At 40.2% G+C, this 16,078-nt stretch overlaps 2 protein-coding genes across 3 annotated transcripts; one reads left to right on the plus strand and one right to left on the minus strand.

Annotated features, from left to right (window-relative positions):
• Nucleotides 1-711: 711 nt before the first annotated feature.
• LOC106650585 (ragulator complex protein LAMTOR2) lies at nucleotides 712-3,191 on the minus strand. The gene is made up of 3 exons (XM_014368691.2): nucleotides 2,845-3,191; nucleotides 2,537-2,699; nucleotides 712-2,466 (listed from the first exon to the last, which is right to left on the minus strand). The coding sequence occupies exons 1-3, from the start codon at nucleotides 2,910-2,912 to the stop codon at nucleotides 2,317-2,319; spliced, it is 381 nt and encodes a 126-aa protein (XP_014224177.1). The 5' UTR covers nucleotides 2,913-3,191; the 3' UTR covers nucleotides 712-2,316.
• A 546-nt stretch (nucleotides 3,192-3,737) lies between these two features.
• LOC106650361 (MAP kinase-activated protein kinase 2) lies at nucleotides 3,738-9,565 on the plus strand. 2 transcript variants are annotated; one of them, XM_014368312.2, is made up of 9 exons: nucleotides 3,738-4,707; nucleotides 6,023-6,345; nucleotides 7,650-7,792; nucleotides 7,860-7,924; nucleotides 8,042-8,149; nucleotides 8,236-8,334; nucleotides 8,419-8,494; nucleotides 8,566-8,776; nucleotides 8,846-9,565. In XM_014368312.2, exons 2-9 carry the CDS (start codon nucleotides 6,127-6,129, stop codon nucleotides 9,101-9,103), a joined length of 1,179 nt encoding a protein of 392 aa, XP_014223798.1. In that variant the 5' UTR covers nucleotides 3,738-4,707; nucleotides 6,023-6,126; the 3' UTR covers nucleotides 9,104-9,565. The 2 variants fall into 2 exon arrangements, with proteins under 2 accessions (XP_014223798.1, XP_014223797.2); XM_014368311.2 differs by lacking the exon at nucleotides 3,738-4,707 and adding an exon at nucleotides 5,191-5,278.
• The last annotated feature ends 6,513 nt before the right edge of the window (nucleotides 9,566-16,078 follow it).

Raw genomic sequence — 16,078 nt, forward strand, 5'->3', positions numbered from 1 at the left:
TGCAAAAATGAGCGTGTGCAAGTAAAAATGTTAAAATGTGCACGAGCTTGACTGAGTTTTTTGTTCGAAAAAATATAACATAAACATCATTCGACGGTATCATGCACCAATTTGACGCGTAAGCTGTCAATGGAAGTATCGGAGCACCGATTCATTGCTTTCTTTCTCCTTATCTTCCTCTCTCTCTTTCTCTCGACAAATGTGTAAAAAAATAAGTGCATTTTGTGATATACGCGCTAGCATATGTATATGAGCGCAAACCTGTAATACTATATAAATAGAAACAATATGTAAATCTGTAAGTGCGAATGTTATCGAGTTCTATAAAATATAGACTCTGCATGACTTTTGCGTCCGATATATAATATGAAGCGTTAAACGAAGAACAAAATGGTTACGATAAGAAAGAATAAATAAAAATACGAAACCAAGAAAAACAGAAGACTCTCTATTAAATTACAAAATCTCGCAAAGCAGCTTGTATATATAATTAAATTATATGCACTAGGCTGATACTTATTTACCAAGTTACTAACAATTTCGTTTCCTTGATTTTTATCGATAATTTATCATGAAAAACTATTATACCTACTAACTATTATACTCTTTAAAAACGGTTTAAGGGAGGACCAGTGCTCGAAAATGCCCATTTTTAAAAAAAGTCTTTTGAAAAAATTCACGCATATTCTTTGACTAATTCTTTGAATTTTTTTTCTCATTGGTTTCTGATAGTGATAAAAAATATCAACAACTAAAAACGTGATTTAAAAAAAATTTTAAGAAAAATCCAAGTTTAAAAAGACCACGTTTTTATTGCTTACAACTTTTTATCTCTAACAGAAGCGACTTGAGCGAAAATTGCACAGGACAAAAAATTATTAGAATTAGTCGCAAAGCGTTGTGTGCCTTTTTTAAGTCATATATAAAAATGACAGTATCAAGCATTGACTCCGCCTAAACCTTTTCTTAAGTTCTATAATAAGTTGCATCGTGGTTTTTCATATTAGACTGTCGATTATCAACAAGGGTTCGAGATTTTTTTAGCAACTTAGAATGTAAGTTCCACCCCATTATGCATATATGCAACTGTTTCTATCTTGGTACTCTAGTCTTGTATACTTACAAATCGATACATGTGGACAAGTGGTTTTGACTATTAACAAATAAACGTACAATAATGAACAAAAATACGCTGTATGAGTCATTGTACGGATAAGTACACGCAATCTGGACAATATATACATAATGTATGTTAAAGCTGCATCGCTCAATGCACAGAAATCAAGTTATTATATCTTTATAGAATATAGTTGATGAACATAAAATTAATTAACTGATTAGACATCTACGTGAAGTCATCGCATAAAGTGCATATAAGCATAAACCCATCCTGCATGACGTAATCCTGCAGGAGAAATCATGTCTCATGCGATTCAGTACATATACCAATCCATACCGCATTACAATAGTCTATTACTGCCCTAGGCCGCGAAAAACAAAATAATTCCCATATGCTATTCCTGCTTTGCTCTGCAGATGGGAAATAATCACTTTCTGGCCGCTGGTATTAAATAGGATTTATTATACCAAATAATTGTCATCATATCTATTACTAATGCGAGACAAATTCTATATCCTATAATTAATTAAAATCATTGAAAATGATATTGTAAAGCGACGTGCTCATTGTATATATATTTACATATATAATATGACAGCACAATGCATGCTGATGCCAGGAAACATAAGGGTCGGATGAAAAAAATAGAAAGATGTATAAGCGTATGAACTCGTGGAAAGATTGTCTTACAGCTTTGCAAATACTATGAAACTGGAAAAAACTACCATTTGGACAAATTTTTATTAGTTAAACTTGTTGTGAAATTACCTTATTTTTTGATTTACTGTATATTTTTCATACATGTACAATTTATCAAATTTTACTGGGTTATATATCAATATATTTCTTGGACTGTAAAGATATTAAGCATCACATTGAAATACAATTTACAAAGAGACTATGGAATCGTTAAGAAAAATGTTTATGATGGTTGTAAATTGTACTATGGAAATAAAGGTATAAATCCCCATTGATTAAATGGTATTTTTTATTTTGCTTAGCAAATATCCATACCCAATATAAATATTTTGAAAAATTAAAAATTTTTTCTGATACAGTATATAATAAATTTATATCACATATTCTAAGTATGCAAGAACATATGCATGCTTTATGCGCATATATAAATAATTGTTTATTTACACATATCTTTGTTCGCTAACCTTTTAATAACTATAGTTAGAAGAAAGCCTTTATCATGGCATACTTGCTATCGTTCTTAAAGGCTGATCTAAATACTTGGCCAAGGCTTGTGCTTTTTCTCTCAAAATTCCAAAGCCAACATTTTCTCTGGCATACAGGCAAAGTAATAAATTGGCAACTTCTGTGATCACGACTTTACCTTCCTATAATACAAAAATATTTTTTTAATCATAATCATGACATAAAATGTGCAGGTGTTGTCAAAATACTTACTGCACAATCCATCAACACAAATTTAAGTTGATCTTCTTTAAAGGCGTTTCTGCCATTTTTTTCATAAGCTGACCAGATATTACTGGTGATAGCAGCTGTCACTCGAGCATCCTTGTCACCATATCCACTGTATGCTAATAAACCACCATCTCTGTTTAGTAACCTGAGTAGAATCAGTAAAAATAGTTTTATGAATTTATAATCTATTAGTAAAAAGCTTTAAAATTCTAAATACTGTGAATGTTTGATTTTTGAAATAATAAAATAAGTTAAGAAATATGAATTTAAGGTTAAGGCTCACTGCTTACAGAGTATTTTCAATGCCACCAGTATTGGCTTGGCTCAAAACTTGTGTCAAAGCTTTAGGTTTGAGCATACTGAATAGTCAAAGCTTTTTAAAAGCTACTAGTAAAAATTCTTCAAAATTCCTCAATATTTTTGATTTGTTTATCACGTCGACGATTATCCAATGACGGATGAAAATGAGACTGTAGCAAGTTTCAAAAACCTACGCATGTAAAATATGAAAAAAAAACTTGTATTTCCTTAAGTGATACTTAAATAAAGACGGAGCTGATAAGTGACAAGTTAAAAGCAGAACAAACACATCCCTATGATATTTGATGCAATGTGATTGTCTGCTGATATTATGATTCATAGTTTTGAAAAAAGTTACGAGAGGGCATTGGTGGTAGGCCACTTGGGGGAGTCAAGAAAATGATGGAGATTTTGTCAAAATCACTTGCGGAAATGATCTCGGTTGACCTCATACTTATTTATAAATTTGAGACGAAATTTTGCCCACGTGTACTCAACCGTATAACGCAAAAAATACTCAGCTTTAATTTTTTGCAGTCGTCACGATCAGTGGTAAACAACGGGCATATGTAATTATTCTTCCAAAACTTTTTAATGTGAGCTATGTCAATTTAGTGATTTTAATAGAATGATCGTTTGTTGTTATACTTTTTATGGATAATAATAACTTTACGAGAAATCAGTCAGACAAATGTATGTCAAAATATCGCATATTCGCATTGGATTAAATTTGAATTATATTTTGAAATTGCGTCGCTGCGTAGGGCCGATCGGTGGGGGAGACTACATAAAATGAAACAACAGCCTCATGGCCTTACGGCGCGTGCGGAGCTCATTTCATCAGTATAGTTGACGTTGTTGGTAGAAAAAGCTTCCAACAATTTACATACTTTGACCGCAGCTGCTTTACGCACACGAACTGCAGAAGACGTAACGCATCTCCTTCTTAACGTAACCATGTGTAATAGGGCACAATTGCCTCCGTGCCCTGTACCTATATGCTTCGAGGAAGGCACAACATATCTTGTGGAATTTCCGAGTGTCATTCGCGGGTGGGAGACTCGTGGGCTTTTCGAAAGTGTCAGTAACGTCTTTGCTGGCATAAGCCAATGAGCCGTAGCCGCAGTATCACGAGTATACGAGATAATATAATATAGGTAATGAGCAAGAGGCACTAAGTGAAGCTGTTATTTATAAACAAAGAGACCGTGACGGTGGCTACGTCTCCGCGAGATGATGTCATAGATCGGCGGCCGTGCCGAGTATCGAAAGAGAAAGAGAGTATTAAAGCGAGTAAAGCTGCGGCGGTGCAAAACGAACATCTTGTGCCAAGTAAACACACACACGCGCGCATAACTTGTCTATAGTGTCAGTTGTATAAGGATGTCGTGTATGTGAGTGCGGAGTGTAATTACAAGTGTGTAGAGGCACGGCACTGCAGTCGACCCGCAGCAGTCGGTGCTCGGTCGGGGCGGTGCGTGTGCATATCGATTCTTACTTTATATACATTGTTATTTCTGCACTGCGCGGCGGTGGCGGCGGCGGATTCAGGTTATCGCGAGAGAGGCGCACACCACTGCAGACGAAAATCCGCGCCGCAGTTGCTCTTCGGCGTCGTTCGTTGTTCTCCGCATACATGTCCATCCTGTATATGAGCAATAATAGTAGCATATAGGCTCCCTACTCTCCTCCACGCTTATCGACACGATCGACATAGCGATAACGCAATAATCTTGATTTCGCCTTGGCTTATGAAAATTGCGCACGAAGGACTGGATTCGACCGCGGCATCGTGTCAGCATCATTGCCAATTTGTATAGCAGCAAAAACGGCCGAGCCTCAGCGTGGAACTAGTGAGTACACATATACCTATAACTTGTATCTTATGTACACTATATGGTTTGATGCTACACACCCAGCCAATCGTCTTCTATCTTGATCTGCACGGACATTTTTGAAACCCATGACCAGTTTGCGCTCGAATATTTGCTCGTTTTTCGCTGCTTTTCGTTTGAAATTCAAATAGCTTAAAACTCGTGCGCTAAGACGTAAATACACCGCACAAAGTGTCAAATAAATTACCATAAATTTTCTCAAAGTCGCTGCTCATTACAATTTTCGTGTGTGCTCGCGAAAACGAGCCTCGATGTAGCAATTGCCAGTGCCGATGAAAAAAGTTTCACTTTAATTGAAAGCGGTATGCTAGGCGAGATATCGCAATAAAGTAAAAAAACAAATTCGATACTCGTATTCATCGACACAGTCGCTCGTTCCGATAAGCCGTTTTTACAGCACACGCGGACTTTTGGCAGTCAGTTGCATTATTCGAATCGAATCGACTCTAGTCGAGAATATTATTTTTAGTCCCGATGGACGTGTGCGCTCGTCAGCGACTATTTTCTCCATACAAAGTCTCTCGATATCGTAAGTTTACTCGCTCCGTTACATAATTGACGAAGGTGAGTCGTATGGAAAAACGCGACGGGCAAAGGTGAATCGGCCTTGCGCCTCGGGAGCTCGATGAGAAGCGCCTCGATTACTATCGCTCGTTATTGTTAATCCGCTTATATGAAAATCTGCAGCACGTGTTCTCTCGTGAAGCGAGAGCTCGATTGATTGCCCTCGAATTTTTGCTAGTAAATTGCGCGCCTATCGTGCACGAGCTGCTTGAAAGTTTCGATCGATTGGCGCTAATATTCATTCAAATTGCACGTGTCTTTACCTAGATACGTGTATCGGATATAGTAGTTTATATTGGTAAACGCACCCGTTGAAAAATGTTATTAAATGCAAAAGTAGCGGAGTTGTAGGATCGATTGATTAGTTTTGACGTTCGAAAAGCTCGAGAGCTACAATCAAAGCTTTGCGCGCCACTTGCTTGTGCTACCTGTAGCTGCGTGGTAGGCATGTCATGTGCTCCGAATGCGCTGATTCTCGCGCCGTAATAGTCCGCCCGGCGGTTGTCACTTTCGCGGATCGGAGATAAGAAATTGCCACGAACGTTTCGTAATCGCTCGAGAGAGAGTGGGAGAGTAAGCACATCAGTTGACGTCTGTCAGGTGCTGCGGCCGCATCTCCGAGCAAAGTCTCGGACTCGGCGTTTATACGCATTGTAAAAAGACTCGTGAATAGTAATTGCAATGAGCCCTTTGTTTTCGCGTTTTACAGAGCGTTGCAAGCAGCGCACCGGCAGCGCCGAGCTGAACGGAGGAGGAGGCGGAAAGTCGAGGCGGAGACGCTCGCCGCCACCGCCGCTGGTGCTTTGCACCCGCATGGAGCCCCTGGCCAGCGGCATGTCGGACCTCGACAACAACGAGCTGCCGCCGGGGCAGCCGCCGCCGATATCCCTCGACAACCACAAGCCGTGCCTGCCCAAGACGGTGCCCATAATCGAGCACTACGACATCAGCGACCACGTGCTCGGCCTCGGCATCAACGGCAAAGTCGTCCAGTGCTGCGACCGGACCAGCAAAAAGAAGTACGCCCTCAAGGTCAGTAGTTGGCACGAGACAAGAGTCCTTTAAACGCTCTCTTGGCTGACTTCCTCTTCTTAATTTTTTTTGTGCACGTGCTTATCTGCGGCAAAAATTACGCTCGCACTTCGATGCCAGAGACTCAAATTTCGCACAGTCTTGTTTAACGATCTCGCGATTAGATAAGCCAGTGCCAAGTTTTTTTTGCTTTTGCTCATCGACGCGTTTCTTTGTATCGATGTTTATATGTATATCTGTAAAGCACGCGCGCGTGCACCAACACCTGTTGAGGCACTCTCGGACTTTGTGCGTATACTACATTGTTATGTATATGTAGGTGCAAAACACGCGTGCGCACAATGCGTCGCATGCTTCGATAGCTAATTTATGACCCTGCAAGATCGTAGCTCGTGTTTACGCAAGCTCAAAAACATCGTTTACTCACGCGGCTACATTGCCATTTCTTCGGATTCGCGCGAGAACCGTTGGATTGAATTAATCTTCGCTTGCCGAACGTTGAGCCAAAGTCAGACGATTCACCGTCTCTCTGAAGCAAGTTTTCAGTTTTTAAATTTTCAAGACTGAATTCGAGCGCATGTTAATGAGCGGGTTTAGGCTTCAATGAGTAACAATTCGTATGCGCGCACGAAAAGCGATCGATCAATCCGTATCAAGTTATGACTCAGATCGCAGCTCTCACTCTTGAGCATTGCGATGTAATGCTATATCCTTTATTATCTCATTATCGGGTAGCCTTTAATACTCGACCGGTCGATTCGTGACGCGCGTCTGCCTTTCTTCCCTTCTCGTCGATGTCTCTATATACTATGAACGACGAAAGTAACACTTTAATTCCGTAAACGCGCTCGATTATTTTTCTAAGGCTTCGAAATTCTATGTGCACTTTTCACTTGTCGCGTCGAGTATGACATATCAATTCATAAGTGAAATAATAAATAAAGAGAAGTGGCAGGCTTGATTACTTACTCAAGAAAAAAACGTTAATTTTAGCCTTGCTCGTCTATACGCGATTTATTTTCATCGTCGAGTGAGTTCTTAGTGCCGCGCGATTATTCGTGACCTGTAAAACTATCGATTTGTCGACAGAAAGACAAAGTGATAGAGAGAATATTCGACGTTGCAACTGCAATCGTAAAAATAACGAGGAAATTACACATAACGATCTGTATGCCTCATTGAATTTTATACGAAAATAACGTCCTTTCTTTCTCGGATGCGTAAAAAATTCATGTCTTTTTGGATCTTATAAACAGACACACAGTTTATACACGTACTATATTGGATGCGTTATTTTTACGTAGGTTTTGCACGATTGCGTCAAGGCTAGGCGCGAAGTCGAGCTTCACTGGAGAGCGGCGAGGACTTGCAAACACATCGTCCAGATTCAGGATGTATACGAGAACACATATGGTGGCAAAAAATGTCTACTTATCGTCATGGAATGGTTCGTATCATTTTAATTTAATGAAAAATTTTAAAAATTTCCTCTAAAAATGTATTCCTTGATTTAGTATGGAAGGTGGCGAACTTTTTCAAAGGATACAAGAACGGCAGGATGGTGCTTTCACTGAGAGAGGTAATTGGAAAAACTTTAATATTTTTCCTTACTCATCAGTTTATATTTAATTTATTACGGAGATTTGGAAATTATCTTAAATACCAGTTGTCTAAAATTTTGCTTTTGCTGTTTCAGAGGCCGCACACATAATGTACGATATATGCATTGCAGTCAAAAGTCTCCATGACAACAACATTGCGCATCGGGATCTGAAACCAGAAAATTTACTCTATACTCAACCTGGTTGGTATTTTCATTTTCTAATTAAACATATAATTATATCCGATTATGCCAAATAGTATTATGAAAACTCGTTTGTTCATTCGCAGACATGTTTGGTGTATTAAAATTGACAGATTTTGGATTTGCTAAAGAGACCAGTTTGAAAGATTCTCTACAGACACCTTGTTATACGCCCTATTACGTTGGTAAGAATTGGGAAAATATTTTGATACTTGTTTATCATCAATTCTATACTACAGATTAATTTATATTTTTTCTTACTTACTCAGCTCCTGAAGTGTTAGGTCCAGATAAGTACGACAAAAGCTGCGATATTTGGTCAATGGGTGTCATAATGTACATATTGTAAGTAAACACATTTCTATGAATTTCCAATCGAACGCACCTCTTGCTAAATTTTACCAATACAATTTCAGACTGTGCGGCTTTCCACCGTTCTACAGCAATCACGGGTTAGTCATATCACCAGGTATGAAGAAACGTATTCGACTGGGTCAATACGAATTTCCAGATCCCGAATGGACCAACGTGAGCGTTGACGCCCGCGAACTCATCAGCAAGATGTTGTGCGTCGATCCACTGGAACGCATCGCCATCGACGGCATCATGAAAAACAAGTGGATCGCCGTAAGTTTCAACGTCGTGAATACGCTCGTTAATTGTTGGGTTTATCAATTGCCTATTTCTTATTTGCAGAAACACACGGAAGTGCCAGCAACGCCGCTGCACACTGGCCGCATGCTTCGCGAGAGCGAGGAGACCTGGCCCGAGATACAGGAGGAAATGACGCGCTCCTTGGCGACGATGCGCGTCGACTACGACACGGCCAACTTGAAGCAGCTCGACAATACCAATAACGCCCTGCTCAATAAACGCCGACGTGCCAAACAAGAGCTGACCAAAAAGTCCCTCCAACCAGCTGAAACCACCGTCGTGAAAACTAGTGCCTCCTAGGACATAGCCAAACTTGCGAGACTCATCGATCACATGTGCCCTTGACTCATCTCCTTCGAGCGGACATTGTTCAATAATTATTTGTTATTGCCAAATACATTTTATTGTCTATACTTTTTGCAATGTTGACGCATGACGACTCGTGCGGTGGAACGTATCGAGTATTATTGTGCCTATGTAACTATTCTTAAGAAACTCACCTAGTGCAATCTTACTGAAAACAAAAACTGATAATCTATTAAATAGACTTTACGAAAACTTCTATAGTCTGAAAGCTTCAAGAAACAAGTCATTATATATATAAAATATATATAAAATATATGTAAATTGGTATTTTGGCAAAGGCATGTCTTGCAATTCAATCGTGTAATTATTCTATATCAAAATATCTTGATTAGGACAATAATTCATAAACTCTTCTTACTTGAAAAATTGAAAAAAAATATATATATACCAAATGCACTACAAGTATGTTCAATACATAAAATGTATCAAGACTTGCAAAGACAATTGACAATTTTAAAACAGTCAAATAATTTATTATTCGGCTGTGCGTATCAATAATATAGCAACCAACTGAGATGCTCAGTTCATAACTCAATCACGATTCACGATGCAGAAGTCATTGGTCTGAAAGTAGGACTCACTTCTCGTTTTATGAAGCTCAAACAAAACATGTCGTACGTGCAAGTGTTATATTGTTTAAGTTAGTGTTTGTGCTATAGCAAATGTTGAGACAGATGAGGGTCGCACTGGCGCTTCATAAAAACGCCAAGCGAACGACTCGCGCCGCAAACACTCGAGTTGCCATTGATATACTCTTACGTCTGTAGCCGACCGCACAAAACAATAAAGTAGCCGAATGAATGGCGAATATATCTCTTGATATTTTAAAAACGGTACCGTTCGCTACGACGACTCGATGTCTTTTTCATATTTATGTCTACAGGGGGTGAAACGAAGAAAGTTTTTCTATCTAAAATCGCACGTAGGGGGGACAGGAGACACTCGGTGTATAAGTACAGCTCCTGTATTATGTGATTGACTCAGTGCATTGTAATATTTTGACTTGTGAGCGCATGTTTGCGTGTATATTTTTTTTCTCTACACGACTTTGTTTTTAAGCGAGTAAAATGCATTTTTGGCTGAAAACGCCCCATATTCTGGTTAGAAAAATTCACCTAATACATATTAAATCGTTTTACCGTTATTGATCGTTGAGAAACAGTGTTGCGTTTTAAGAATAAGTTTTAAAATTTGTGTTGTATGAAAAAATGTCAATTAAAGTTCTTAGTAATATAACTAATTATATGAACAACAGTATTTTATAAATGCTAATGTGTATTAAGACGCTGATACTTATACATAAAAGAAAGTGTCCCTTAGTTTACTTTTAATTTTTTTGCTCTACCCATTCTCCTCCCCTTGATAGCCCTAATATATCATAAAAGTCTGGTGGATTCTTTTATCAACATTAAAAACTTTTTTTGTAAAACATTTTATCGTACAGTGCTTACTTTTCGAGTTAAAAAATTGCAAAGTTTTCAAATGAATTGAGTTGCATTAATATTTCGAGTTTAACATGGAAAAAATTTTTTGAATCGATAAAAAATTACGCCAATATTTTTTCAGAATTTTCGAAGTCATTTTTTTAGGGATCCAAAAATATATCCAAAAAATCCAGGCGCAGTCTTTGATCAGTTCTAAGTAATTTTTTGTGTATAATTTTTTTAAAGTAGTTTCTTTTCAAGAGCAAAAAATAAATAAAATAAAGGACACTTTCGATAGATATATAATTTCACGTTAACGAAATATTGTCTATTGATGTTGTTATTATCGCTGAACTGAACAGTAGCTATGCTAAAATCTACAATTTAGGTAAATTGTTGCAAACCAATCGTAAATGTGCGGTACTCCAAGCATGTATTGAATTCAAGTAATGAACTATATTGTATGTTAAAAGTGTACAAAATTGGTATTTTCATCGATTAAAAATTAATTTTTGAAACAAAACATGAATACTTTTTACTTGCAATTATTGAACATTATGAAAATGAAAATGATAAATTGTTGGATTTAGGTAGTGGGCGTGACTTTGCTCATTGCCGTGGCGGAGTGCAAGCCCTGGGAAAACACCAAGCCTTGCAAGTACTGGTGTAAAGAAGGTAAGCAATATTACTGCTGTCCAAGTGGAAAGAAAAAAAAATCCTTGTGGAGCTGGAGCCTGGAGGAGATGATGGACGACTCGTGGCTCTGGACCACTACTCCGTGGATCAGCTACCTGCTGCCGGTGATATTTCAACGCTCGTCATGGTCACCGGCGAAACCGATGCATCATCCCCCGTTGGAGCACGCAGTGGCAGAAGAAGAAGAGGTCGTCGAAGAGGAGGTGAAGAAATCTTGCCCGGAGATACGTCCGTCTTGCCCTCGCAGTCTCTACGAGTGGTCAAAGCCCAAGCCCTGCGACGGAGACGACGAGTGCGATGGACACCTGGAAAAGTGTTGCTACGACGTCTGCCTCGAGCACAAGAGCTGCAAACTCGCGCATTTTAGTTGAAAAATGTTAATCTTTGAGAATATAATATTATTTTTTTTGTAAATTTGCGTAATTAAATTATAAATTTTACTCGACATGTAAACATAGTTTTTGTTCTCATCATATAGTAACGATGATTGAATTACTTCCAACGAACTCGAAAAAGTTAAGTTAGTGAAATCTTGACTGGAAAAATGAGGTCAATTTAATCAACTCGTAGCAAGAGAGCTGGATAGCAACTCTAAGTGCATTACTTTGACCTTGCGAGCAATAAATTTGTACATTGATATTTTCATCAAATTGACTTTTCGCGATGGTCAAATTACTTTTAATTCCTATTAAATGTCCAATCAATTCATACATTTAATAGGATAATGGACGATGAGTAAATTCTGGGAATGGCGAAAACAAGCGAAAAGCTGTTCTGAGATTCAATTGATTAATTACTCCGCAGACGGCTGTGCTTATATATTATACGAAGAAAATCAATCAATCGATGCGTACGAAAAGCTGCAGTTTGCTTCGAAACGGGACAGATGCAAAAGGTATTAATTATGTCCGGTTGAAATTGTCCGTCACAAAAGCATTTGCGGGCCTAATGTATACAAGGTAATATTACAGACATGAGTAAGGGATGAGCTTTGCACGAAATAACTGTCGAATTTATACGCGAGTACTTGTCATACATAATAGCGGCGCTCAAAGTGTGTCATGCTCGTTCTGTATACTGACTGTAGAAGTACATAGTCATACACATGATAGGCTCGTTAGGCAGAGAGAGAATCAAGGAGGAAATGTAGGAAAAAGCATAATATCGAGTCATTGAACGAAAATCGAGCGAAGCTAATGTTTTCTATTTTGTCGATCGGGAGATTCGAAGCTCAGCTAAGGGTCATGTACTCGAACTAAACTGTCTATAGAGCATTGGTCAGGCGCAGTAGTTTTGCAATTGGGAATAGCTGGCCAGGATTTTCGGCAATAAATAGCCCAGCCGCACGAATGGTCGAGCCAAGTATATAATACGATATCGATCATGAAGGTAAGTCGACCCGCAGTAAACGAATTCAATAATAGTTGACGAGAGCACGAAAAGCTGCATATAGTAATGTACATAGAGGGATAAAAAAAAAGTAAATGTACATATACACGCAGGTATGTATAGTAGCTGCGCGCAAGTATCCTAACAATGAGACCGGAGCGGCGGTGGCGGCGGCGTTAAGCGGCTGTATGTGCTGCGAATCTGCACTCCGAACGAGTATATATACAGAGAACGGAAGTGAGTCGCGACGTCGTCGTCGTCGTCGTCGTCGTTTCGTGAGATTCCTTTGCACGCGAACGCGAAGCGGAGAAAGAAAGAGAGAGAGAGAGAATGAAAGGGCACGCGCGCGAGCAATAGCTATTGGATGCAGCTCTGAATTGCCGACGAACTGAGACTCTCGAGCGCTCGCTACACACACAGCCACAAATCTAAGGTATATAAACCGAAACGCGTTGAGTGAGTAAAAGAAAGAGAGAAGCTGAAACGCGTTGGGACTGGTTCGAAGAGTGTATATAGCGGAAGGAAAAAAAGGCAGCCAAGAATGGAATGCGAACGCGTGAGTGGAGGTGAGCTGCGCCCCTGTATACTGCGCGTGTACATATATATGCGCCCGTGAGCTGCTGCTCAGCTGCCTCGCTCGCTTTCTCTCTTTTCTCAATGAAACGCACTCGTATATACTATATATATAATAGTACGACGCATCGCGATCGGCAACGATTATTACTCGCTGGATGGCCAACCGTTATGCGCACGTTATTGCGACCGATCGGTATGATTATGAATTATATTCACCACTTAAGGGGCTGTCGAGGCAGTCGATGTTTCTCTTTGACGGGTCAATCGATCGATATCGCTCGATGGGCATACCGATAGGGCATTTTCGGCCCTCGAATTTTGCGACTAGAAATCGATCGCTCGTCATCCGCGCGGTACATTAGAAGTAGAAATCCATATTCGCGATAACGATCGAACGGGGCTCGGAATTTTTCCAACAGCTCCTCGATGCACGACTCGCATTCGCATATATATACATATAATAAATTGAAGTAGTTCTCGCACTCTATACTGGCGAGACACAGGAGCAGCGGTGGCAGTGGCCAGGGAACGACTCGAGTGCGATTCGCACACCTAAGAGAGAAAAGTACACTGAACCGCGGCTCTCCTCTATGCTCGCTCGCTCGCACAAAGTCTCTCTCTGTCTCTCGCTCACTCAGAGCTCCTCGCATGTTTATGTATATATACACACACGTACTCCTCCGAAAGAGGGAAGAGAGGTAAAACCGGTATACCGGGATGGCCTGCGCCTTTATGCGCTGCACCATATGGCACCCATGCGTATAGCAAAGTGTATGTGTATACGCGTATTATACACTCGGGGCTGCTTGTTCATTTTGCGCCGCCGCTCCCATCGATCCTGCCTCTGCGCACGCACACTTACACAGGGCACACATGTACGCATTCACTGATGAGTTTTTCAAGCACATAAAAATCACCTTTATTTATAGCGCTCGATTCTTTTCATTTAACATCCTACCTGTACGTGCTTTATTATTGTCTTTTATTTTTATTTATTTTTTGTTTTGTTTCTCTTCAAATAAATCGGTACCTTGTTCTCTACTCTACTCGCGGAGAATCGCGATAAGATAAGGAATATTCGCATTCGCCGATCATCATCGTCGTGCGCATTTAGTCATTTAGTCATATCCGAACAAAATCAATGAAGCAACGAGTACATCGAGTCCACTTGAATCTTTGTTTCCAATTCTTCGAAATAATTTTTATCGGCCCGACGATAATTTTTTCATTTCTCTACGGGAGTCGTAAAGTGCTCCTCGTCAAATATTCATCTCTCAACCGAGATCCATACTTTCGCAATATATTATCGCCACTACTTCATAAAATCGCTGTACATCAAAGACGACTCATTAAGAGGTGTTTTTTCTTTTTTTCTCATTAGCTAAGTTTTTAGCGAAAAATGAGCGCTCGAGTGATGGATAAATTTATTCGATAAACAATAGCAATGAGAGTACCAGCTATCGAGAGATCAATCGAATAAAAGAGAAAAACGCATAAAAGCGCAAGAAGGAAAAAGAAAAAAGGAACACAAGTTGGACTGGAGTTAATTGGTTGAACGAGTTCGAGTGCCGCTCGTTTCTTTAGCTGCACTTCATTCATGCGAAAAGTACGGATCGAGGCTGCTGCCGCTAACGCGCGACAAAGAGAGAAAGTAAAATAAGGTATCACCGATGGCGTGCGGCGATGCTCGCGCTCTCGAGTCCCAGCTGCATTCTCATGCCAGCTCTTCTCTTCTCTCTCTCTCTGTATATATAAATGGAAATGCACATCGTCGCGCATAACGTTGACTTCCGCCGCGGCTCAACTCAAAAATTGACCATCCAAAATGAGAGAGAGAGAGAACAAAATGCAGCCAAGCGCATCCGAAGCGTATAGAAATTATTCAATGCAATGATGCAATGACGCGATGAGGATGAAAAATGAGAATAAAATATATAAGCGAGCGAGCGTGATCGGACGGGCCGAGGAAATTCGAGCCGTTGGCATAGCTGTTCTCTCTCTCTCTTTGAGATACACTTTTGCGGCTGCTCTCGTGGGTGGCTATAGTACAGTGGCTGCTCCGTACACGAAGGTACATTCGAGCCGGAGTGTCGCTTTTCGCGGCGGCGAACATAGTTTCGTGCAGTGCACGCCGAGGAGCAACTAATCGCGCACTTCCGATCGTCAATTGTACACGCCTAAGCACGCGGTGTGTATAATGGGCTATACAGGTAGGCGAGCTGCGTCGGAGCGGCTTATTTCTCTTGTTACGCGTGTAAACTTGAATTGCAGCGCGTCTCGTAGATAGGCCTCCTGCGTATTTATGTATTATTTGCCTTTCCGAGGCGAGTTCACACGCGCGCGCGCTCGCCGGTGACTAATTAAAACTTGCTCGAGTATTTGTCACGTTTCGTAATTAATGGCCACTGGCGATGATTTCGTCATGCTACATGTACGCGCGTTCGTTGTTTCAACTCGCTCGCTCGAGACTATAATATCAAATGAAATCGGTTAGCGCGTATCGTCGGACGCGTGGCTGTGACGAAGCACTCGAAGGCAATTCGAAGCACGAGCCGCGCGCGATTCAATTAAAGCGCAATCTTACATTAGTCAACGAGCGCCTTGCGCGCTTTCGATCGATTCAAAAAGGAGAACCTAATGTCAAGATGAAAGATAAAAGCTCGGACTAAGTGATTAAGATCGGACTGGTGCATTATATAGGGCGCTGCTCGAGATAAAGAGAGACAGAAAAGATATATAAACGAAAAGCGAGGGGTGCGCAGACAGGCGATACAAAAATGCCTTTCCTATTCTCTCTCGTACGCGTATAGACTGTATATATACA

This window comes from Trichogramma pretiosum, unplaced genomic scaffold (genome assembly GCF_000599845.2).
Source record: "Trichogramma pretiosum strain Unisexual culture from Peru unplaced genomic scaffold, Tpre_2.0 scaffold4, whole genome shotgun sequence".
NCBI lineage: Eukaryota > Metazoa > Arthropoda > Insecta > Hymenoptera > Trichogrammatidae > Trichogramma > Trichogramma pretiosum.

Excerpts from the sequence above, each read along its gene's own strand:
- LOC106650585 (XM_014368691.2), bottom strand. The coding sequence starts at position 2,912 with ATGCTCAAACCTAAAGCTTTGACACAAGTTTTGAGCCAAGCCAATACT. Across the intron at positions 2,700-2,844 it reads GGTGGCATTGAAAATACTCT|GTTACTAAACAGAGATGGTG; the intron begins GTAAGCAGTGAG and ends GATTCTACTCAG. Across the intron at positions 2,467-2,536 it reads TTGTGTTGATGGATTGTGCA|GAAGGTAAAGTCGTGATCAC; the intron begins GTAAGTATTTTG and ends TTTGTATTATAG.
- LOC106650361 (XM_014368311.2), top strand. The coding sequence starts at position 5,224 with ATGGACGTGTGCGCTCGTCAGCGACTATTTTCTCCATACAAAGTCTCT. Across the intron at positions 6,346-7,649 it reads AAAAGAAGTACGCCCTCAAG|GTTTTGCACGATTGCGTCAA; the intron begins GTCAGTAGTTGG and ends ATTTTTACGTAG. Across the intron at positions 7,925-8,041 it reads TGGTGCTTTCACTGAGAGAG|AGGCCGCACACATAATGTAC; the intron begins GTAATTGGAAAA and ends TTGCTGTTTCAG.